The following is a 25,317-nucleotide window of genomic DNA, read 5'->3' on the forward strand; positions in this document are numbered from 1 at the left end:
CGTGTCAAGGGAAAGTATAGGAATTGGTCCCGAAAACTTTTTTCGCAAAATTAGCTTAGATCATCATAAAAACTCATGAAACGCATAGAAAACCACTTTTTGAGACACTTTTCCGTTCGTGTGCCGTCGTCGTTGTCGTCGTTGGTGTGTGTTAACACGATAACTCAAAAAATAATTGAGATAATCAAAATCTGGAAATGCCAAAAGTTTTGTATTCAAAAAACTTAGTTTAAGTTCGAAGATGAGCCATTTTCGATTTGATCCTGGGGTACTTGCCCTAAGAAAAACCTCAAAAAATTGACACTTTTGTATGGGAGGTACCTGTAAATCGACTCCGATTGACTTCAAATTTTCTGGGATTTAATTCTTTGAGAGAAAAATAAGATTCTGGAAGTTTGAAACCAATCGGAATCGATTTACGGGTACCTCCCATACAAATTGTTTGAAATTTTGACTAAAATTACCGATTTTTGAACAATTTTGTATGGGAGGTACCCGTTAATCGATTCTGATTGGCATCAAACTTTCTGAGGTTTCAGTTTTTGGAGAAAAAATAAGATTCTGAAAGTTTCATGTTGATCGCATTTGCAGAAGTTTGATTTTTTGGCCTCAATTTTTTCCAAGAAAATTTCGACAAAAATTGAGGACAAAAAATCAAACTTCTGTAAATGTGATCAACATGAAACTTTCAGAATCTCATTTTTTCTCGAAAAAATGAAACTTTGAAAAGTTTGAAGCCAATAGGATACGGTTTACGGGTACCTGTCATACCAAATTGTCCAAAAATCGGTAATTTTAGTCAAAATTTCAAAAATTTTGTATGGGAGCTACCCGTAAATCGATTCCGAATGGTTTCAAACTTTCAGTAGTAGTTAAGCCAATGAGAGTCGGTTTACGGGTACCTCTCATACAAAATTGTCGAAGTTTTAGTTAAAGTGACTGATTTTTCACTTTATTTTTATTATTATATTTTCACTGCCTTTATTTCAAGAAAATTCACAAAAAATAACCAAAAGTACCTACGGACAACGCAGGCCAACGGTACGGAAAAGTTCGGGATTACCAATGTAATTCTTTTTATTTATTTTAAGCTTACGCATTAATGTGACTGAGAGATGAGCAAAAAAAATGGCAACGTTCAAATTCCAAATCCCCCATATTATTGTTGATAAATATGCGATTAAGTCGCATAATTTTCGATTAATATCGTTTAAAATTATGATATTGACCATAAACACCTTCCAATTGGACATGGTGTGTATGTGATAAGGTTTGTACGGCAGAGTGGATCAATATTGCGTTCAAATATGGAACTAGACGCATACTGAGAATAGAACAAAACTAATTAGCAGTTGGTGATCGCGTGCGTGTGAGCGCTTTTTATGACCCTGACACACAATCAATGTGTCGCATTTCAATCATAACATCACAACTATTACTTGACCTTTGACTTCTAAATCAATAACGCACATTATATAAATAGTGATCGGAGTACCTGCGATCAAGATGTTCATGCGCTTTGATCGACGATTCTTTGATAGAAAAATCGATTCGGCCACCTTTCACTTTGTGAATTATCAATATTTTCGTAATCGAAATAAGATTACTCAGCTTCTTACTACTGTTTGATATCATAATGTTATTCCAGCAAATTGGCCGTGGTTAAGCAGATGACGCAAGTGATCGTTCTAAAGTATGTTTTTATCTTTTCGCAATCGAAAAAACGATGTGTGACAAAAATAATCTCGATTCGTGAGAACACCGAGTGCACATCATCAGATTTTTGTCGAGTTCAAGGTGAACGGGCCGATTGTATTTGAAATACAGTATTTCCAGTTAGGTTTTGCGCGATAATATTTTATTAATATAGCATTATTCGGAATAATTTATTTAGTTTTGGACGTGATATTTATATATACTCTTTTTTCATTTCTTTTTTATGGCGTCTCACTTCTCTTTAGAACGAATTTGGTTTAATTTCGCGAAATAAGTCGCATGTAAGCCAGCCAGACAGATTAGATGGTTTAAAATGCAACCGAATCTGTCTAAATGAGAATTATATTCCATGATTATGTCTGACTTGTTTGGAGAATGATACATTCAGTAGCCATATGTTTGTCCTTCATCCGGATGAATCGAGATGGTAATCATTACCGGGTAATGAACAACATGATTTCAAACACACAAGATGAATTGATGGTATTCATATGTGAAAATTCTGCGAGTTATTACCTATACTCATTGGTTTTATTTCCCGGTGAAACTAGAATTTATTCGGTGCTTTGGTCAAGACGCAAGGTTCTCTGGTGGGATGCAAACTGATCAACGTCAAACTTGAAAGTTCGACGCAAATCAATAAAAAGTATCACATGGAGCTCATCAAAATGAAGGAAATAGCTTGATGAGTGTATTAAATAAGAGGTGTAATCATTCCGTTGGCACAACAACGTATCGATATCATATGGTTTGGCTCTGCTGTTTGACTCAGCGTGTGTACAAATAGTCTTTTAGCTAAAAGACGCTATGTTGTTATAGTGGTTTTGCTGAATCACACATTTCTCTTGCTGTGTTTTTGTTGGTTTAATTTCCATAGCAAACCGCTTTTTTCAGTGAATATCATTGAGACATTAGCAAAAAAAAAATTGACACGCTGACTTATGCACGGTGTTGAAGAATACTAAAAGCTTGTGATTGATCAAAAGTAGGCCAATCGAATCGATTGGAGAGATGAAATGATTCAAAGCTCTGTAATGATTAATTGACACTTGCATTAAACTGCGCGTCAATTTCACGCATCTGCATTTTTCTACGCGCAGTAATCAGTGCTGCAGATCAAATCGCATTCACTACACAAACGGCAGCAGCAATTTGAAAGCGTTTATCGCAAATATCTTGACGTAATCATTTAAATAGATTGAAATTGCAACGATAGAGTCTGTGTTTTGAAATCCGTGTCTTCAGTCATTCAAGTATTTTCCTTATTAATTGTCTAACTCTTTTCAATTCGCACACCAATGATGTGAAGTGTGTGCGGTGGCTGGAATGTTTTATCAGCCCATAAATTTCATAGAATATTGAAATGCCGTGTCAATTTCGATTAAGATAATTTATTTCTTGGTTTTTGCATTTTCACTTCAGTTTTCCCCCCACTTTCTACTTCAACTCATTTTCAAGATTGTGAAATCCGACTAATAGATTCGTATGAATTACAACAGGTGAGTAAGTCACCGTGAGTTAGATCTTATATGAAAAACGAAGATGTCACTTTGAGAACATTTTCTCTCAAATTCACTGGAATTTCACTTCAAACAGTCACATGTTGCCATTGTAGAGAGAGATCTGCCATTATATTGAGATGAAATCTCTGGATGTTGAAGTTTGAAATGACAAATTGGCCTTCGGATTTTAAGTGACAGAGTAGGTGATTTAGAAGTGATAGAAAAACTCGATTTGAACGTGATTGAAATAGAGATGTTCGAAAGAGCTAAGCCCTCGTCGACAACACCCTTCTTTCATAATGTCCAGCCGATTATTTCAATGTGTCAGTCGCCACCTAAATGCAGGTCGATTCTAGCAGACAACAATTCAACAGAAAAAAAACTTTCACATATAAATTCCAATGCGACTCATTTTATGAGCGGTAAAAAATAATTGCTTGAAATCACATCGTTGTGGTAGTGTTCTTTTATGCGACACACTGAGCACATATATTCAAATGATATAATCGCTCAATTCATTTGGAAAAAATGAAAATCATCCACGAGCAAAAGACAATGAATGAGAGAGAGAGAGAGAGACGTACGTCTGATTTGTATTTGGAACGAAAATCATACTATCGCCCGAAGTGTGCGATCGTCTGCTCATATACACATGATTTACACGTCTACCGAAATGTCTCTGCCAAGCAGAAAGTCGAGCTAAGAATATGTGATTAAGTTCAACCGATGAAAACAAGATAAACACACATATTTTTTTTCTCATTCGTTGTTCATCGGTTCCAAGTGAAACCCATTGAGTTCTTGCAATAACGAACTGGAAAAAAAGTAAAATGAATACAAAAGCAAACAAAGCAAAGATTCTCTCCGGTAAGGAAGCCACAAAATCGTTTCAATAGAATTCATGAAATTTGTTTCAGCGCTTTCATTATCAAACGAAGGCAGGTTCAATTTTATTGTATTCATGCTGGTGGCTGGCTCATTTTAAAGAAGAGCTGCCGAAATCAACAAAATGGAACATGCTTTGCGGATATAGACTGAGGAAAGTAAATTACATACGATTTTACTGCTGCTGCAGTGAGCACGTTGAGCACGAACTTTCAATACCAATATTAGCGAGATGTTCAATTGTTGTTCTGCCAGCAAGAACAATGGACTGGAATTTCTTGGCCGAAATCGAAATGAAACCGGCTGAAGATGCACCGCGTTCAATTCTGGAAAAAGTCAACGTCGATTAGTGCAATCGATAGCATATGTGGTGACGACCGACCAAATGCAGTTTTTCATTCAACGTGATAAAGCACAAAGACGAGAACGAAGACGAACCAAGACGAACCAAGACAAATGAAATCTAGGTAATGTGCTGAACATACGAAATCCAGAAAAGCATTGCGGTGTAATCAACAGAGTTCTATTGAATACGAGACGATCATTTTGTAAACTGAGCAAATCGAGAAATTCGACTTTTCAACTTCGCTCCTGGGAACCGGTTCCATTTGACAATCAACCGCAGAGAAGAAAGTGGAATTCAAGTATGAAGCACTAAAAAATGCAATAAATTGGAAGAAGTACACACGCAAGCATACGAAATACGGAACTAATTTTACGAAGAAAAAATAACAGAAATACTTTCATGTGATTTTCATTGATGACGTGACGATGACCGCAGCCCAATGACTCGGCGAAAACATTAACGATCCGGCTCGATTGAAGCCTCATGGCACACAGACACTGAAATGGCTTTTAAAAAAATTGAATCTTAAATGTGTCATTAAAAAAAACAACACGGACTGGCCGAAAAAAAGAGAGAAAAGTTGAGAATCGTTAAAAAATAAAGCGAAAGTTTGAAAAAGCCGCGTCATGCGGCGAAAAAAAATGCACGAAATTCAGTGTAAAATGAAAATTCGTCGATAAAATGGCCTTTTGTTTAAGAAACAGTGTTGGCCTTTGTACCGGCTGTGATTCCTGTTGTTAGCCAATTGTTTGCATTGAATTGCCTACAAATTGGCCATTGGCTGCGGCAAAACAAACGGTCATTACGATTTAGTTGCAAATAGGCGATATTCCTTATTATCGTTATCCAACAAATTAACGCAGGTCAACTAATAATAAAAAAACAAAGGCAGAAAGCAAAAACAATAACCCAACGACCACTTAACAGATCACTGAGCAGCTATAATTTATATCAAGCAGTTTGAGATCGCTCTGCCGAATAATTGTGTGTGCTCTCACATCCACTTAACATTCAAGTCTATGCTTAACAATCAAGTTTTGGTTCTAAATGTGCCGAAGAGAAGCAAAAAATCCATTGAAGCGATATTTATCTTGTTTATTCGTAATAGTCAAAAACAAATCTGCTAACGAAAAAGAAGAATCTGAAACGAACGCCAGCACTTGAAGTGCGGAGACAATGCGAATGGTATATAATCATACGCTATCAATTCAATGAGCCGCACACTTGGTCGAATTGACGCGCAAAAACAACGGCTAAATCTATACGTGTATTTAAATGGTGATAAAGCCGACAAATACATTGGCACAAATGGAACGGTACACCGTTTGGGAGAGCAAGAGAAATACGCGACGAAAGAGAATCGACGAAATGAATGAACGAACAAACGAAACGCATAGTGTCAGCAGACACACAGATCCATACGCTCAGACGAGGTGAGCAAGAGAGCGATCGAGTGATCGTGCGCGCAGCACTACACCGAAAGAAATGGAAAAGAAATGGTAAAAGAAGAAAAGAGGTCTTTCTTCTTTATTAAAAAAAAGTGGTACATCGTTTGAGTGCACAAGCCATCAGCCCAGCCAGCCAGCCAGCCAGCGCTAGCAAGACCAAAATCGAATGAGAACTGAATCGTTAGTCGTATTTTAAAATCAGTGGAATAAAGACGTGCAACGAGCTCGTTTGCTATCGAAGTTAATACGCATACGCGCGTGCTCTTCATTCAGAAACCAATTTCAAATTCAGCATTTTGATACGATCGAAAACTAGTTAACGAATTATTTGAAAGCCCCCGATAAACTTGCATACCAAAGTAGGCAAACACAATTGAAGAGAAGACGACGACACGACACGAATCGAAGGAAGGAAAAAAAAACCCGACAAAATTCCATTATTCTTTCTCTTCTTGCATATTTATTGGCCTTTGCTTTGGCTTCTTGATCACGAAGGCCAAAGCGAAACGAACGATCGAACGAAAGAAAAATTCTCTTTCTGCTTTCGGTTTGCAACGTAAACGAATTTTTCTACATATTAGATTTGAGTGTTCAATGTGCCGTGGAATACAAAATTCTTTTGAATCAATTTTGCGCCGATTACGACGCCAATCGATACCATTGAGTTGTGCAAATGAATTCTAATCCCATTTATGGCATGTGAGCAAAAAAGAAGAAACGAAGAAAAAAGTAAACAAACAATTTGATAAATAAATCGAAATTGCACTCGTGCGCCGACGTAGAGAAAAGTAAAGTGGAAGAGTGTTTGCGTGCCACGATCGATTTTGATGAATTAACGGTCGCGCAACAAAATTCGAATTCAACGAAACATTCTCAATTGCATGTTAATTGCATATTTTGACATTTTTTTTCTCGTTCGGTTATTTGTGCAACGAGTGAATGCAACGAAAGCCCAAAACAAATAGTGCAATTTACAATTTTTGACGCCTGATTTTTCGATTAATATCGATTGCTTGCATCGATAGATCAACGAGAGAAATTTCTTTTGAAAGGTATGTTTATTTAAATTTTGAGTATGATTTTAATCCATATTTTAGCAATTCAACTTTTAAATGGCGTCAATCGTATCCACGAATCATATTCAGAAGACCACACAATGCGTGTACGACGGGCATTGTGCAATTTGAAGGTTTTCTTTCTTTCTACCGATTACTGTTCTATTTGTCGTACATTTTCTGTGCAAGCGTTGAGTGTGTGTGTGTTTCTTTCATTGCACCGGTGCGAGATGCATTTTTTCGTGCGCTTTAATTGTAACAAGACTGAGAGAAAGAGATTCCTCTACATGAGATGTGATTGTTCGTGTTCTGCGCATTTATTCATTTGGCTGAGTTGAGAATGACAGTTAAAAATAACAATAAAACTTCGGTTAATACGCACCAGAAACTCCTCTTTCATGTCAAAACCAGTGCTGTGATTTGACTGCGGACGACTTATTTTAACTCATACACACACGCGACTGAAATAACTTTGAAACTCACAACGCGACAAAGAAAAAAAACTAAAACTGTGTTTGACACTGAAAAATGGGAAATAATTGACAAGAGAATAGAACAATCGTTTGTGGTTAGGCAATCGGTTTGCATTGAAAATTGTCGTCTGTGATTGTTTTTCTGAAGATTCCAGCATTTTTCGGTTCGAATTGTCTTTTTCAATGGGAATTGAGCTACAAACGAATTGTCGAATAGAATCAAAGGCCAATAGTCGAATAGAATTGAAAAAAAAAACAATGGCAGAATAGAATCATAAATCAACGGTCGATTTAAATCACAAACAAAGCCGAATACAGTATTTCGGTTTTTCTCTTGTTGAAAAATACGTAAAAAGTTATGAGTTGCTAAAAAACGTGGTAAAAACCGCGTGCGGACGATCGATAGGTTTGCACCGTTTCGCGCACCGAAATGCAAACCTTTTTAATTGGTCGCACTTTCTACGCTCAATTTTTGCCTCTCGTAAGATATGATGCGTGCGTGTGCGGTTTTCTCTTTCGTCCGACCAACAAAAATGCGAAGCACTTCAGTTTAGTTCATTTTTGTTCCATAAGCTTGAGCTATAAGAATGCGCCTCATTTGACCGTTTAAAACATGAATCATTTTGTGGTGAATTCCATACGTGTGTGGAAATAAATCTATTTACCGTTTTCTATACGAAACCTTGTTTGCGTACAGCAACAATAATCGCCAAACACTCCTTGTGTGTGTCATCCATAAAAGTCGATCAATTGTCTGTTCCCATTGTGATGTACAAAACAAAAGTAAATCGACAAAATACCAGCCAGCCGACCACCAATGGGGTCCGGTTTTGAGGAAGTGAAATGTGTGTGATTCATGGTGAGTATATAACTTTCTTTGTATGCGTTTTGTGTGTGTGCGTGCGACATTCTCACTGTCCACTGGCTCCTTTTCGCTATCATGCGAATACCGAGAAAGAAAGAAAAAAAACCATTCAGCATCCAGCACCATTCTTGTTTCTGTACACGTGTATTTGTGTATAATTACACGACGTAAAGAACAGCAAGCATGCTGGATGAAAACTGAACCGACCGCTTTTACTCAATTGTCATATATTCTGGTCGGTCGATCGGTCAGTCAGCCGTACTAGTGCACAAGATAAGCAGCTCTCATAAATTACAAAAACTCTCTTGCACTCAAAACAAGTGCCAGTGTGTACGTGATTTCCGAAATCGAAACGAATACACCAGAACGGCCCCAAAAAAGCGCATATGGAGAGCGCGTGCATCTTGAATCGTCGTCATCATAATCGATATTCCTTATAAGCCGCATGAAAATATACCACATGAACATGCCATGTAGAGAAAAAAAATAGTAACGACAAAACCAGTTCCAAAGCAAAGAAGAAGAAAAAAACGAAAGAATATATTGAATGTGCGCATACGGGATCAGGCATGATGCGACCGTTTTGCTGTTTATCCCAACCGACAATTCACAATACGAATCGAAATTCCGATATGACGCAAAGCGAAAACTAGGAAGTTGAAATCGAAGTCGTCGATCTCGTGCAGCGTTCCGTTCGTTCACTGGCACCAAATGTAGGTCTAGGTTTTCGCGCGTCGGCCGTGCGAACACGATGCAGCAGTTGGAGGGAAAGAGACCAGTTCCAAAGTGACCCACTGATATCGTTCGAGAGAGTATAAAAAAGCAATGCGCATCACATATCTCAATGTGTCGTGTGTCGCTTTGACGTTGTTTGTCCACTTGTTTGATGTGTAATTTGTACATTTTTCACATGGCTCTTCAATTAAGGTGGAGTTTTGCGTAAATGACGATCGTAAAAATTCATACGCCCAATGCTTAAGCTCGATGGCTTTTTCTATCTTCCTCGGGAAACATTTTAATTTTTTCAACAATGATTAATGCAATTTCCCTCGCGCACACTTTCCTACCAGTTTAACGACGAAAACGTTTGTTGGAGCATTTTTGCTCAAGTGTGATCTCATCTGCATGGCAACTGCCGCAGCAGCAACGGTAGAATAATGCGCAATGGAAGAGCAACAAGAAAAGTCCGCCGAAGAGAAGATGTAATATTTCAAGCGTTATAATTATTATAATTTAGAAATCGGACAAAATACCAGAGGAAATACTAATAAATAGGGTGTGATGTTGAAAATTGATTGGAATTTGTCTGTTTTTTTTTCTCAGTAAAATCGCCCAAATCAATTGCGGTCACGCTTGTTCAAACAGAATCACTGAAGCAAATGCGTGTACTAAGTACATAGAATCTCACTATCGAAGTCAAAGGCATTTTTCATGGCAATTTTTTTTCTACTTCATCTCACATCTATCTGTGCACAAACAAAGTTTCCATTTTACCACATCTCGGTAGTAGAAACCAATTGAATTCTCCGAAATTGAATTCAACAACAAGCGTTTGTGTTATTATTCAACGTGTGAAATCATAACAAGCGTAGTTAATGAACTTAAACATTGGAAACAAATTGAAAAGACGAAATGGTTCGACATGTCCAACACTTTCTTGTTTAGAAAAGAAAAAAACGATGGACTCTCGCGTATCCATGTCGCTATTAGTAAGTAAGCATGTTGTAACAACAATAGTTTATGGATGCCCAATTTTAAAATACAATTTGTAGGCCCGAGAGAGAGATTCATTTCACTGCCAGAATCACGTGCGCATGATATTTATTTTATTATATGGCCTGAAAACAAGGCTTCGAGACCACAAGTGAAAGAATCGTCATATTCCCAGGTTTCTTTTCTTTCCTTCCTAATAATTATTCATCGGCGCGAAACTTTCGTACGACAGCGCCCATTATCTCATTTGATCTTTGTCGGTGGAAAAAATGTATATTGTCAACACGTGCCGATGTGTGGTTAGCATAGAATGTATTCGTCGAAACGTCGTAAAATTTAGCTTGAACCTCGAACAATTCAATCAAAATTCATAGGCATTTCATCGGTATTTTCACTCTTTTGACGGCATTTTTAGTATCTTTGGAATAACATGAATGTAGTTTGCATCAGAAATTCCGCGAAGAAACGACGAAAAAAATCAACAACGAAAAGAAAAGTCATTCAATTGACGCGTTCTCCATTGTGATTGGGTGCTATGATAGCAATGTTTCCGCATATCAAAATTGATCAAATTCAATGTTTTTTTTTCTTCTTCTTGATGTGAAAAAGTGAAAAAGTAATTCCGGCCCAAACATATGGGAAATAAAAGAGATGGTTCATCTAACTTTCCGTTGTGAACTTGAAATACAAATGCAAATGAGAAGAAATTAAGTGATAAACAACAAAAAAGCATATTCCGCTGATTTATCTTTGGCTAGCATGCCAACAGCATTTGAACAGTCGAAATATTAAGAAAATGAAATATTTTGTTATTTTTGCGAAGCAAAAAAGAAGAAAAGAAATTGATTGTAGTAGATGATTCTTCACCATGGTTTTATGTACGTTGAGCGCATCGCACACTCAAGTGTAATATGATCGAGAGAAATGGGTCAAGTTGATGCACTTTCATAATTCCGATATTTTGTTTTAGTTGTGTGTTGTTGTTGTTTTTCTTTCATTCTCAACACTTTCATCGAAATTATGATTGTGTGCGTATGGATTTCTTTATCATATTTTTTTTTCGTTTGTGAGCTTTGTATTTGTTGATGCTTTGAAGCTGTTGCGGCTGCTGCGTCGATTTCGTTTTTCATTCATACATCATCGCGTTCAAAACGCCGCCATATTCGTTGGTTTTGTTTGTTTTTTTTTCGTTTTTTCTTCGCGTTGTGAGTGTTAATGCATTTACGTCGATACAATTGCGACTGAAGCGTAAAAATAAATCCATTAGACTTTTCACCATAAACATCTATTTGCACATGCTCACTTGCATCGTTACAGCCGTATGATTTTCAGTTTCATTAACATTAATTTCTCGCGCACACACACACACACACACACACACACATGTACACTATCGAGCTGCTACATTCGCAGAAAATAACAATGCCAGAAGAGAAGAATAAAAATGATAACAATAATTTTCATTTCCGACCAGACAAAAGAATTAAGTGAAACTGTTATTGCCTGCGAGTGTGTTGCAACACTCAACAATCGTGCACCATTTCACTTCTGTTCTGTGCTGTGTGTGTGTGCACGCTGCAGTCGATTAGAATCGGCAAATGATCACGTTTGATCAATCAAATAATTACGATGATTCTGTTGGGTGGAACATGGACGACCAACATCGATAGCACTGAAGATGAAACTGAACGATCAAAATTGACGTCAATCAACAAAATTCCCACGTCTCGTTACTTTATTCCGCACAATTCATCAAATGAGATTTTCATTTTCATTTGAGCAGCGCGCGGCACGGAAATGAAATGTTTTCGATCAATTCACCGCTTTTCTATATCTATCGTTGGAATTTTCGAAAACAAGAAATCGAGCGAATTCAGAAAATGTACGGAAACGAATATACAACGGAAGGAAAACATTGTATTTGGAATAACAATCAAATGTGAGTCAAGGGATCTGCGATGAAGAAGATGAGATACATTGATGAGCTTCATTAAGCGTTATGGTTGTGAGTGTGTATGTAAAAAATAAACACAATTTATCATGTTAGCCAAATACCTGCACGTATATATCGTTCTCTCATCGCTCGGAATGAACGATGGATTCATCTAATTCCGCTGTTTGTTTTCTCTTTTACGATGGCTGCCTGCGTCGTTTTTTTTTCATTCTTCTTCATCCAAAGTGAATTCAAGTAGTATAGAAATGCCGGTAGCTAATTGAACATGCACTTACATTGTGTATGATTTCCCAAATTACTAATATGAACTTGAAACAAGACAAAACACTTTGATAGAAACAACTTAATCAAAGATTGGGCTTATTAATATTTCAATTGCATGAGAACTGATGAATTGCCGTTTCACAGTCAAAACAGTTGAAAAAAAAGTGCTTCCGAAGATGGCAGATGATCTTTTCTCAGTGTAAGTTATTTCTTGCTTGATTATTCCACAGTGTGGCCTGTGTGCATTTCAAGAATACTACCAGTGAAAACAAGATTCTTGACGTGAAATGAGCGATAGCAGAAGAAGAAGTTGAGGAAAAAAAATGAAAATCATGCAAAGAAAATGCAATAACTTTCTACCGCTACCATTGAATGGGCCGCGGTTGGAACTAAACAGGAGTGCAAATGCAATTAGAAGATGAGCTTTAGCGATTATATTTCTTTTTATTATCGGACAAAATGCATAATTATATATGCTTACTAAATGGCCAATTTCAAGGTAATCGCGGATGCTTTGTGTGATGTTCTTTTGCATTTTGCCATCGGCAACGAATACAAGTAGCGGTGTGGTGGGATGTGCGATGTGCGTACACTGTACGCCGTACAGCGTAAACAGTGAACAGGTATCGAGAATGTGATCTCTTGGTAACAGACTCTTGCCCACACAAACACACATTTCGTTCGTGCTTGTGACGAACCGCTTATGTGACTCTACCCAGCTCATGAATGTCTTCCGAAAAGAACCGTTATAAAACTTTCCTCTCTTTATTCTTCGTATGAATAAATTAGCAAATCCATATGGGAAGGAAAAATTTTATACCGATAAGCTCTGGACTGCTCACGAGATGAAAGTGATCGCTTTACCATTGACAAACATGTTTAATCTTATTCATTGAGCCAATTTGTGCTAATTCCATCGTGCTCCGACTATTAATAGCTCATAACACCGTAGATTCATCGGTTGTACCGTAGGTATTTTGTCATTAAATGCGATCTGAAAACGATTCGTTTTGAATTATTCAGTAGAAAGTATGGACTGTGTATTCATATTTCGTTTTTTGATCTGGTGGGTTAGCGGCTCAAAAGAATAAATTTCCATCATCCTAGTTTGTGTGTCACTGTCATAATACCTGACTGGAAGACAGTGTCAGGAACGGATTTTCAACATGATTCATACTAATTGCACCCATTCCACGTGAAATTTCTTTAGAAATCAATCTGTACACACACATAATTATGTGTGATTGATACCAAAGACAATCCTCTCTTTGTAAAGCCTCCTCGTTATTATTCCGCCATAGAGAGTCGCTTCGATTTCAACGAAAGAAAAGAGAAGACGTTTCATTTCGCACAGACTTAGGCCGGTGTCGTCATAAAACGAAACGACAAGAGATCAGAATACACAGCAGAAATTGTCTGATGATTATTATTTGCTTGTTCATCGTTTGCCATCGACATGGAAGTGAATCATGGCACAAAGCAGCAGACACACAATTCCAAATGATACAGACACACACACACACACACATACACAAAGAGAGAGAGAGAGAGAGATAGAAGAAAGAGATAAGTCAGCACAACAAAACTATCATAATAATTGTCTAATTGATATTGACACACTGCCCGATTTACTAAAATGATCACTTCAAGCAATCATTTTCTGATTTCTGCTCATTTTTCCTCGCACACTCATTTTCATATTTCACGTCGTTTTACTTTGATTCTGTTTCTGTTTCTGTTTTTTTCTTTATTTGAATAACCGACAAAACGGCTTGACGTGAGTGTATGCACAGGTAGATACGTATGTTTGTGTTTTTCTACTCAGGTCGTTGCTCAGCTATGACTTTTGAGAACGGTTTAAAATCGAGATGAAATCAAGATGCTACGCGATTGAATTCATTAGTTTTGCTTCGCTTTTGATATGGCGCTTCACACAGAAATTCAGTTATTGTCGTTTGCATCCACAGAGACAAGAAAAACTTGGCATGTTAAATAAAAATAAAACAAGACGAACCGAATTGTTGGAGAAATCATTGACCCACAGGCAAGCTATCAACAATAACAAAACAATTGGCGAAGATATGATGTGGCCAGAAGAATAAAGTGCATGTTGATTTGAATCTCTCGTGGTCGCTGTTATTGTTGTCGCTTTCGTTGTTTATTTTGTATACTTTTATGTAGACAATTTTCTACATAAAAGAAACAAGTTTTTTTGCAATGGCCGAAAGAAGAAGAAGAAAAAACGGTTTTCATTTTCGTCGTGAATTCGTTCGAACATAAATTCACATCGTTGTCGTAATTAAGCGGATGGTAAACAGTGAACACTAACTAGAGTTTTGTACTTCTAAATTAATGAAAGTTCTTTTTGTGTGCGCACAGAGGGAGAAAAAAATGTCATCTAAATTTAAATATTTTTCTTATGGAATTTGGCTTATTTTTGGCAAAACTTTTCTTGCTATTGACTTTCAATGGGATTTTTTTTCTTTTTTAAAGCTAAAAAAACCAAGTTCAGATGGTTGAGCATGAGCTTTGTGACTCTATATTTGGAATTGAGCGTGCACCTTTTACCTCTTTGCTAATCGTTTCGACCGCATTCGAGCTATTGCGCTCGCGCTCCCTTTATTTAATCATTAAGCATGGCAGCGTCAACAAGAAAACTTTGCACCGTTACATTTTTTCTACATCTTCTTCGAAGCTGGTAAACAATGATGATGCTTCGTTTTTTCGAGTGAATGAATTTTGTCAACAATCTCTTCAAATGCCAATGAGTGTACAGCCGAAAAAAATGTCTTCAACCTTTTGCTTTTGATTTGATTGATGAGCTCAATGAGTTTTACTTCCAGCCTTCAATCACATCGCTTTTTTTCTAAATATTTTTTTCGTGCATTTGTGAATAAATTTTTCGGCCCACTACGTAAATATCGGCGCATTGCTTTGCAATTAAGTTCAAGTAGTTTTGCGAATTCCATTGTCATACGCGTGGTCGTTGGACAGCAACATTTTACAAAGTGTGTGTGTGATTTAAGCACCAATTTCCCTTTTCAAAAAAAATCGAATAACACTGGACGAAGGCAGAACGTGCTAATTAGACCGTTTGCACCATCACTCGCTCACTCCTCTAATTTGCTTTTCATTTCTACAAACTTTCAGTTTTTATTTACAAAGCGCTTCATAAAATGGAAAGAAACGTCAAAAGTCTGGAGATGAGAGGAAAAACAAAATCTGAAAATCGTGCTTTAAAGCTATCGAGCGGCGGTCATTAAACCATTCTCATTAATTAAAAATGCTTTTTGCAATAATTTTGCGCGGACAGACGTGAGCGAACCAAGAACTATTTAATCGCCGTTTTAATTAGTCGACTCTAATCGCTCTGTTTATGTATTTTCACTTTCGAAATGGTTTCTAACAATGAATTGGCGACTAAATTTCGTGACCTACGTTACTCGGATGTGAAATAATGTTATTGATTTATTTTATGAATTGAAGAGAAAAAAAAACAATCGATTCGAATATGAATTGTGTGGAAAAAAAATTCAAATTGAGAAAATGAATACTTGTTGACGTTGTTATTTTGTGTCCGATTTTCTATTTGCGCGTGAGATTTCACGCGTATATTCCAATTTAAAATGTTGACAAATTCTTTGCGGGTCTTTTTGAATCTGTCTCTCTGGAGAGTAGAAAGTGAAAATAAACCAAATCACACATCACGATCAATGTGTGACACGCCTATAATTCCTATGAAAATTTTGATTTAAATTTCCATCTAAATATGTATAATTTTATTGGTCAAACACAAATTGATGCACATGCTGTTTACTTTGTAAACATGATGTACACGGTGGTCATCATTGGTGTTTGTATAGCAATTTTGTTTGTTCATGCGTGTGAACTTTTTCGAAGAATTTCCACGAAATTTTCCATTTTCAATGCCAAAATATTAATAAAAGAGACGTGTTTTCGTGCAATTCTACACGAAAAAAAGAAAAACAACCGTAAACTCGTTTTTTTTCTGCATGTTAAAATATCAAACGAAAGTGAATCACTCCAGATAATTTGTCGAAAAAAACGAAGTAAAGAAAAAAATGAGCAGCGAAAAATGCAAACATAAAATTCGTGTGTAGTAAAAACTTTCCAAAATTCTGTATATCTCTGAAGCTCACACGCTCGTTATTATGATTATTATTCATCATCTGTGTTTTTTTTTCGCCTTTTATCTACAGTTGCGCGCTGTTTTTTTCGGCAATCTCTTTTCTTTCTTGATTCTGTTGCACGCATCAATGAATGTACCGCGTTAAGTCAGGTAGTGCAGATACACGGCGATGAACGAGATGGCATAAAGCGGTATGTAAATAATGGGAGAGATAACGAAGCAACGAACGCGCGGCGACCGGTAACATCGTCAGCAAACACGAATATGCGAAACAAGCATTTCTTTCCATTCTTTTTTCGTTTGCATTTTAAAAAAGTGTATCACTCTATTATTGTATCACTGTACCATGGCCGTGCCCAAACAAAAGTGAGAATCTCTTTTTTTCTCTCTCTCTCTCCTGCCGAGAAGAGTCAATAAATCGTTTGGCAATTTTATTTTTTAATGGTCAATTTTCCATGCCTCATACAATCGTTTCGCTGGTTTCATGTGCTTTTCGGCCGTCGGTCATTGTGCAAATCATTCGTATGGTAAATTGGGTGGATGCCCGTGGCGCCGTATTTGTTTAGGGACAAAAGAGAGAGAGAGAGAGAAAAGAAGAACAACACGAACATTTGCGCTTTAAATCTCAAATACACATGTTACAATTGTACACGAACAGAAGGCACATTGTCGGGCTACCATTATGGTAGCAATAAAATGCAAAGTATTTTTCCTCTCTATCTTTCTTTGGTTGCTTTTTTCTTCTCTAAGCTCGTTCTAATGAGAAACAAATGAACAGCGTACAATCACGTTCAATCGCATGAATAATGCCCATTTTGGCGATGAGAATGATGCGTTAAATCAACTACAAATTACAAATTGGAAGAAAATACACACAAAAGCGGCGCTGTGAAACACAAATCGTTACAATCGTTCGATTGAAAAAAAAAGAGTTTGTGGTTTGCCTCTTGTTTTTCGTTCAATCACAGAAATCGTGCGCCTGTTTCGTTTCCAATTTGTTCGATATTCACTGTAATTTCTTCGATATTTGTTGTGTTTTGTTTGAGTAAAGTGCGTGATCACTTAAAATGTGTCTAAAACAGTAGATCTCTTGTGTCTTTGTTCCAGACAAGTGGTAGCTCGGTGAAGTAACTTATCCAGTTGGATTGAAACTCAATCCATTCGAAAGCGTAGAGAACGTTTATGTATTTGCTACGGTGTTTACGCATTGTCAAGAATACATAACACCGGTAACAGTTAATGAAATTACGACAAAAAGAGCAAAGCACAAAAACCCCCAACCAATTATACCTCGTTGATTCAAGTTTCATTTAATGAAATATAATTTAGACAATATTTGATTGCCACCCTGCTGTGAAATTTGCCGTGTGTTTCATACAAAAAACTATCATAATCTTCTGTTACGTTGTATCATAGTTGTATTAGAATGCGCTTGGAAAATATTTGAACTTTCAATTCACTCAATCGCGGTCATTAGTGCGGTTTTCACATCAGAAAAATTGTCGTCTCATGATGCTTCCCATGAAACGTCATCGTGTTCAAATGAACACTCGTTCATATGATTCTCTTTTCTCACATGATCCCCTATCTCAAGTGTGAAAATGATTTTCGTAACACGATTCGTTCGTATTCAGTTCAAAAGTAGCAGTATCTTTCGAGAACATTTGGGTTAAATAACTCAGGAGCTCTGCAAAGATGGACCGGCAGACACTTGGCTACGTACACGACGTGGGCCATTCAACCAATGGTGATGAAATGTGACCTCAATACTGTCATCGGTGAATTTCGCATATACATGACGTTATTCTTTTTTCTCGTCTTTCTCTTACGTTTGGTTCTCTTTTTTTCGGTTTTCAATTGACATTTTCGTACGCATGCATATAGAATATAACAGCATATTCCTGTCGCGGCCATCAAATCTACATATATATCCCATATGGCATTCGAATATGTTAACACAGTTATTGGTGAATTAAATAATATCAACCATACGCTTCTCTTTTGCCTTACTACGTTCATGAGAATGGAATATGTGTATGAAGTAGAACGCACAAAACAGAAGTGTGATGACTGATGATACAATATTGCTTAACACTATCCGTGAAAAATGCCAATCTCATACGATGTATTTTTATGACATGCCGAATGAGTGACCTAGCCAACATAATTCGATGAGAGAGTGAGAGAAATGAAATTCCATTTAATTTGAAGAATAGAACCCGTTATCGTTGTTATCTCAACCTATTTTCATTGTAATCAAAAACCGATTTGTGATGCATTCTTTTGGATAATAAAAAGCGAGAAAACAATAATCACTTAGATCAGCTTGGACTTTAGTCATCCGATTGCCTTTCAATCTATTATTCGATTGTAGAACTTGAATATATATTTAAATGGCAAGCGAAATGCACATACGTAGATATTTCATTCATTTTCACGTATTCGATAATAAACCTGATTATCTGTGTTGTCTCTCTTCTTTTCGGGCCACTCATCTGTTTTTGCACATCGTTTCATATATATCACATTGAAATTGGTATCATTCGATAGTATGGAGTTAATTTACTTCGCATATCACTTGGAATTGTTCAACGAGTTCATGAAATTGACTGATTTATTTTACAAATGGAAAATGCGGACATTTCACTCTATACCACAAACAGATACCTTGCGGTTTTAGACGAAATAATTGGATTTCAGAGGAATACGAAATCTGTTTGGTTGAAAATTGACGTGACGAAATTTCGTATCGAGTGAAAAAGAACTCGAAAGAGGGGAAAAGAATTTGAAAGAAAGAAAACTCGGTACTTTGAAACATTTATTAGATGATGTGACAGTATCATCATGTTCCATTAAGTTTGAAAAAGATTTCCATTCAACAAAGCTGATGTCAAGTGATTCGAAATGTGCTTTTAAGTCGATTGATGAATGAATTTAGGATCACTCGTATGTGTAGTTAATCCATCATATCCATTTCGACTGAGTAATTTGTCAAGTGATTGATTTGTTTAGTGAATTACTTTAAATAATAGTTTTCAGTCGGTAATTCAATTTTGATTCATTGAAAATACAAATTATTTCCAATGATCTTGCTGATATTTCCATTTCATAAGCAATTAATCATTTTGGCTTTGAACTGTTCGTCGGTTCTCAAACGCACATAAATTTGATTTCAAGTTCAATTGCGATGGATATGGTTCGATGAAGAATGATGATGAATTATCATAATTATCCGGTATGTTCGATTCTCTTCTAAGCCTACTAAAATTACTGTGCGTATGCTGTTTCCAATTTCCGCATGTGCTACAACCTTCATTAGAATTGATGTAGAGGTTAGGCCCAGAGAACAAAATAATTCAATGTTGTGGAAATTGCTTATGCAAAGCAGTAATTAAATTCAATCATCGTCTTAAATGGATTGAGTAAAAAGGGTGGTGCACCGATGAGAATTTCTCTTCAATTCATCATCAATGTTAATGTCAATTGGAGCAAGTTTTGCTTGGCAGCCATGCCAATCATCGCCATTGTGGCGCTATTGTACGATTGACAGATGGTGAAATTGATTTTTGAATGCAGTCAAAACATGCGTTCAAAATGGTTTTTAAATGATTTTGCTCTTTGATTTTACTTGTGTGTATGTGTGTGTTTTCCTTTTGTAAAATGCGCTTCTCTGAATGTCTTTTGTTGATTTCAAACTAATTAGGTCAGAATAGTTCCAATGTGTGTTCAGTCGTCTCAGTATTTAGATTTGTATTAATACAATAGAACGTGAAAGTTAACTCAAATGAAGCGGCGAACGCATTCTTAGGTAGATAATTTCAAATGATTGTTTCCATTGTTTGCCGATTAAGTTATGACAGCTGAGAGAGAAAATTATGCTTTGACACAACAGAGTTAATATGCGCACCAAATCATATTCATTACCATTCGAGCATTTGTCTCAATTTATCATCCATCTTTGCATCGGGTGGTATCATTCGAATGTTGAAAGAGGCACGACGGTACCAGGCCGTGTTGATCGTTCAACTGAATCGGTATGTTTTTCTTTCTTCGCTCATTGATGCTGTAGGCTCGAATGAATAGATTTGCAGTAATAACAGCAAGCTCATATGAATTTTGCAATTAAATGTTATTTATTGCATCGGTAATTGACACTTGAATTTGTTTTCTGTGATTTTCTTCTCTTGATGAAAGTTTTCATTCACAAAATAACAACAAATTTGACAAACAAAAGAGTCGGGCCAATTGTATTTGCTTGAGAAGCGTTCAACCGATTGGTGTCTGTCATATTATCGGTACGCACACGTGCCGCACACCAAAAAACAATTTCGAGTCAAATTGCTTGCACTCGCATTAAGTGCCGGTACATCTCTTTCTTCGACCCAAATGCATTTTAATTTGAAATGCTGCTGCCGCTGCTTCCACTGATGGGAAATCATGGACAGCACATCGTGCAGCAAAACCAGTTTCACATTAGAATGTGTTGATAATTAATTCTACGTTTGGTTGACATGAATATTCGATTCGATCACGTACGTGAGGTTTTAATCGATTTTATTGTTGTTGTGCTGCGAAGAGTGAACAGCACAACGATCACTCGACGATTATCTCTTACTTTAATTGAAGATGAGCACCGCAGTGAACGCAATTTTCTCGATGAAATGCGTACATTTGCCTTATGTGCATCATCCGTGGCTGTAGTGTCATCGCACCCAAGATGAAACACACTTGAGATGCATGCCGATGACCCAAATTTTAATCGAATTCATTCGTATCAATAAGAACGTATTAAAGATTCTTTTGTTGGTGGTTCGCTTCGATTACTACCCACATCTGTTCTATCGCAGATGAAACATGCTTGTGAACACAAATCAGAATCAGATTGAATCTCAATGCGTCGCACGCGCACCTTCTGTTTCCGTAGTATATTTTCCGCATTCATTTCCAAATTGTATATATTAGCTGTGTCGCTTGATTTGATTCTATATAGGCAAATCGCTCTGGGGTCTCTCATCTCTGTTAGATCATCGGAATTATAAACGTTGTTCTTTTTTTTCCTTCTTGATCTTCACTCATTTTAGATTTAATGATAGTGTTTTTATAAGCTTAAGTGAATGTAGAAAAGCGATGCTTAATTTTGAGTTTTTTCTTTCATTCCATTTCGATCTACAGGAAGCAACTAAACGATCTGAATATCATCATCGGCCATTAGATCCATCGAATCGATTCAAAATTAAGCAACTGGATTCCTCAAGTATACACTGTGGCCTCAAAATGCGCAGAAAAAAAGGCCGTTCAACGTATTCATTTCAAGCGATGATACCGATTGAAGCGACCACCATACTCTGGGCGTCAATAGTTTCATTATATTTCATTGCGTACGGTTCGTGCGATGATGCAGCATTTAACACTAAACTTAGTACAATCAGTGGCCATGTCGAATCAGCAACGCCGGCAATGCAGCCGGTCATTTTCACAAATCATTCTATTTCGTCTTCATCCGATTCAATCGAAACCAATCATCAAATTCACAGTGATCAATCATCGTCGCGAGGAAAACGAACATTCCGTCAATCTGGCAACGAACTATGGGACGGTATAGTTAATGACTGTTTGTATAAGCCATCGTTTTCATGTTTCCAGAAAAATATTTACACATATTTGGACAACACGTTAAAATTGGGCGATGTCAATGTGACCGAACGGATTCAATTCAAGAAAATCGACATCGATCCCAATTTATTGGAACAACTGCAGAATAACACGGACGAGCACGACAACGAAATATCACAAGAAGAAACTCGCGAATTCAAATCAGGTTCAGTCATGCGCATACCAAATGTGAAAGTTTCTATGTTCATTTTTTGTTTATTCTTCTGACGATGTTGTTGCTTTTTTCTCGCACATTTTTAGAATCTCCAATCGAAGAAGTCACGGACGCCCTGTATGGCAAATGGCGAAATTTCATGATGACACACAATCTGGAGTTGAAAATGCCGGAAATCTTATTTGATGGTGCCACATTTCGTATCACACCTCGTGCCTTTGATGGTGACGGGGCACTTGTTAAATTTGAAATGATTCCAAAACAATTACAAGAAGTTGAATCCGAATCGGGTCGACTTTTTGGTCTTAAAAAACACATTAGTAAGTTTTTCAAAAGTAAGTGCACAATCCCGATCCAAATTGTCGTCCTGGTAAATTGGCCCCCTTTGCTCATGCTCCCGAAAATGCACTCATTCGCACATGCACAAGCACAATGGCCATAGTATGTAAGGTGCCTTTGAACCGGTTTTTCATTTAATCTTTTTATTCATAGAAAAATTCTTCAAAAACAAATTACTGCTATCATTTTTGGCGATTGTATTGGTCATCAAGCTCATCAAGATCAAAATATTCTGGATTTTACCTTTGATTGTTGGTGTGACGGCCGCGAAAAAACTGCTACTCAAATTCGTTTTGTTCTTGTTCCCCGCACTTTCACATTTATTCAAACTGTGCTCATACTATCACAAGAACTATCATGACACCAAGTACCATCATCATCACCATCAAATCAATCATTTGCATACGGTTTGTATGAACATTTTTTGTTTTTGTGTTTCGGGAGTTTGTGTCAAATTGAAATTATGATTGATTGAGAAAGAGAGAGAGAGAGAGAGAGAGAGAGAGAGAGAGAGAGAGAGAGAGAGTCTTGTATTTTAAAACCGATTTTGAAGATTTTTGTCTAAAATTTGAAAGTTTTTGATCATTTGATCATAAAAATTGGTTGACTTTTTCAGGTGGTACCACCTTGGTATAAAGACTTCCATGATCACCATCCACATCGTCCGGAAATCATTCACACTGCACCGCCCAGAGGACACCCTGTTGAATACATCCATAGCATACCAGCACCACATCCACCGCTACATCAACATTATCCAACCGATTGGGAACATTCTGGACCTGGACTTGGCTCAGAGTATGACGGATTTTTTTTTTACATTCAAATCATTCTTCTCTTCTAATATAAAATCTCCGAATCTAATCTTCATTGAAAATATTTAATTCTAACGAATTGTTTTGTTGTTGATTGATTTGATGACCAGATACATCTCTGACATACATCGAAATATACAAGTGAATCCGCACTCAAAATCCGAAACATTCAAACCGAAACTGGAAGATGATGAGACGATAAATAGTTGGGGACTTGAACAAGCGGTAAAACCAGTCGAAAGCACTTTAGATACCTATCCAGCTAATCCTCAAGCGAGGTAAGCTTCACTTAATTTTATTTATGATTTTTATGGATATTTAATATGGATTTTTCAATAGAAAAGTAATTAACACGTTTAACGATGTTTTTTTTTCTTCTCGTCGTCGTTCAGTTTAAGTCCATTCCCACCGCTCGTATCCACCGTAGAGTCATCAATCGGTCGAGCGCCGTTGCAGGAAGATTCATACGGGGCAAATTCAGCAAAAGTATACAGCACATATGAACCGTCTAGTCAAGTCAAATATTCACCCGATAAATATTTAATTGCCGAAAAAATTCAAAGCGCATTACGTCAACAACCTGCTTATGCCCAGGTAAAGTAATAGCCATTCAATTATTTTATCTATTTCGAATCGATGCAAATAACTTTTCTTCATCTTAAATAATCTCGCATAAAACATCATCGTCGTAAATTAGCATCAATAGTTATTAATTCACGTCGCAATTTATTTGCATCCGCTCAAAGGAGAAAATGACCCATTTTGCACATTGTCTCTATTATTTACAGTCTATTCAGGCGTTTTACTTCGATATTCTGTTATTTTAATTTGTTCACTTCTCCTGTTTCAGAGTATGATCGCTGCTGATCCATTTTATGGCCCAATTGTGGCACGGATTGATAGCATTCTGAATCAATACAGTGCATATGTGAGTGAACACTGCAAAGAATGGCTCGTTTGTAATATGTACAAGAGCCCGGCACAGTTTAGTCCGCATAGTAATTTCTTATCAGCTGAATTGAGCAGGTTTGTAATATTGTCACATCATGTAATTAGATCAGAACTTTAACCAATTTTCGCATCTGTGCCACTTTCAGAGATTCTACCGAACTACAAAAACCGGCCGAACTAAATGCAGCCGTTCTGACCTTCTACAAATATGTCAAAGCCGCCAGAGATGGACAAGATCAAAAGAGTTGTCTGTCGCTTAATCCAAAATGTGCAATGTAAAAATGCATAGCAAAAAGAAAACAAATGGGAAACACAACGAATTCATGAGCATGAAGCCTAGTTTATTTATTTATTTTTGTTGCGTAGTTTTTAAACTGAATAGACGATAGGGAATTTGTAGATAGTATTTATTTTCGTATATTAAAAAGGAGAATTAAGAAAAAAAACACTAAGAAAGTTTGTGTTTTGAATCAAGTTGAAAGGGTATAGATTTTTGACCAAAGCAAATGAAAACTAAAATTATTTTTAAATCCAGCAAAATGATAGACACACTCATGCTGCTGCCCACAAACAAATGTTTATCAATGGTGTTACGAGGTTTTTTTTTCTCTGTCTCTTGGTATAAAAATCTGTATAAGCTCCGAAAGTGAAGACAACAATTTGGCTCACGCAAATAGTCGCAAACAATTAGAAAATAGGACAACATGTTTCTTCTGCATATAAAAATAATTGCAACTTGTATTTTGCCTTTGTAATGGTAACATTTGTATAAATTAAACAAACAACAACAAATTAATAAATAAATGGTAAATAACAATTGAAAAATGAACGCGATTATTTTTTATTTCACCTCATGAATTGATGACATGTGAGCGACAATGATCAACTTTGTTTTATGCTAATCAAATTCGTTAGAATTCAGTTTATCTCTAGACATGTTTTTTGGAAAGTCGTAACAATTCAATACGAATAATCGCAGAATGAATCATGATTCATAATGATAATACATTATCT

The 25,317-nt window shown here is 36.6% G+C and overlaps 1 protein-coding gene across 2 annotated transcripts; it reads left to right on the forward strand.

Annotated features, from left to right (window-relative positions):
* The first annotated feature begins 5,858 nt into the window (after positions 1-5,858).
* Positions 5,859-25,132, forward strand: LOC129566739 (uncharacterized). 2 transcript variants are annotated; one of them, XM_055442935.1, is made up of 9 exons: positions 5,859-6,949; positions 21,544-22,189; positions 22,285-22,533; positions 22,691-22,944; positions 23,154-23,335; positions 23,463-23,630; positions 23,745-23,946; positions 24,203-24,378; positions 24,450-25,132. In XM_055442935.1, the coding sequence occupies exons 2-9, from the start codon at positions 21,646-21,648 to the stop codon at positions 24,580-24,582; spliced, it is 1,908 nt and encodes a 635-aa protein (XP_055298910.1). In that variant the 5' UTR covers positions 5,859-6,949; positions 21,544-21,645; the 3' UTR covers positions 24,583-25,132. The 2 variants fall into 2 exon arrangements, with proteins under 2 accessions (XP_055298910.1, XP_055298911.1); XM_055442936.1 differs by having other exon boundaries at positions 22,285-22,518.
* Positions 25,133-25,317: the final 185 nt, after the last annotated feature.

The sequence above is a fragment of the Sitodiplosis mosellana genome, unplaced genomic scaffold (assembly GCF_009176505.1).
Source record: "Sitodiplosis mosellana isolate CC-2019 unplaced genomic scaffold, AAFC_SMos_1.0 Smas_scaffold_5, whole genome shotgun sequence".
Lineage (NCBI taxonomy): Eukaryota > Metazoa > Arthropoda > Insecta > Diptera > Cecidomyiidae > Sitodiplosis > Sitodiplosis mosellana.

What these genes read in the sequence shown, in the direction of transcription:
- LOC129566739 (XM_055442935.1), top strand. Translation starts at nt 21,646, where the DNA reads ATGCGCAGAAAAAAAGGCCGTTCAACGTATTCATTTCAAGCGATGATA. An exon ending in CCAGCTAATCCTCAAGCGAG is followed by an intron (nt 23,631 to 23,744) that starts GTAAGCTTCACT and finishes GTCGTCGTTCAG; the next exon opens with TTTAAGTCCATTCCCACCGC. An exon ending in AACAACCTGCTTATGCCCAG is followed by an intron (nt 23,947 to 24,202) that starts GTAAAGTAATAG and finishes CTCCTGTTTCAG; the next exon opens with AGTATGATCGCTGCTGATCC.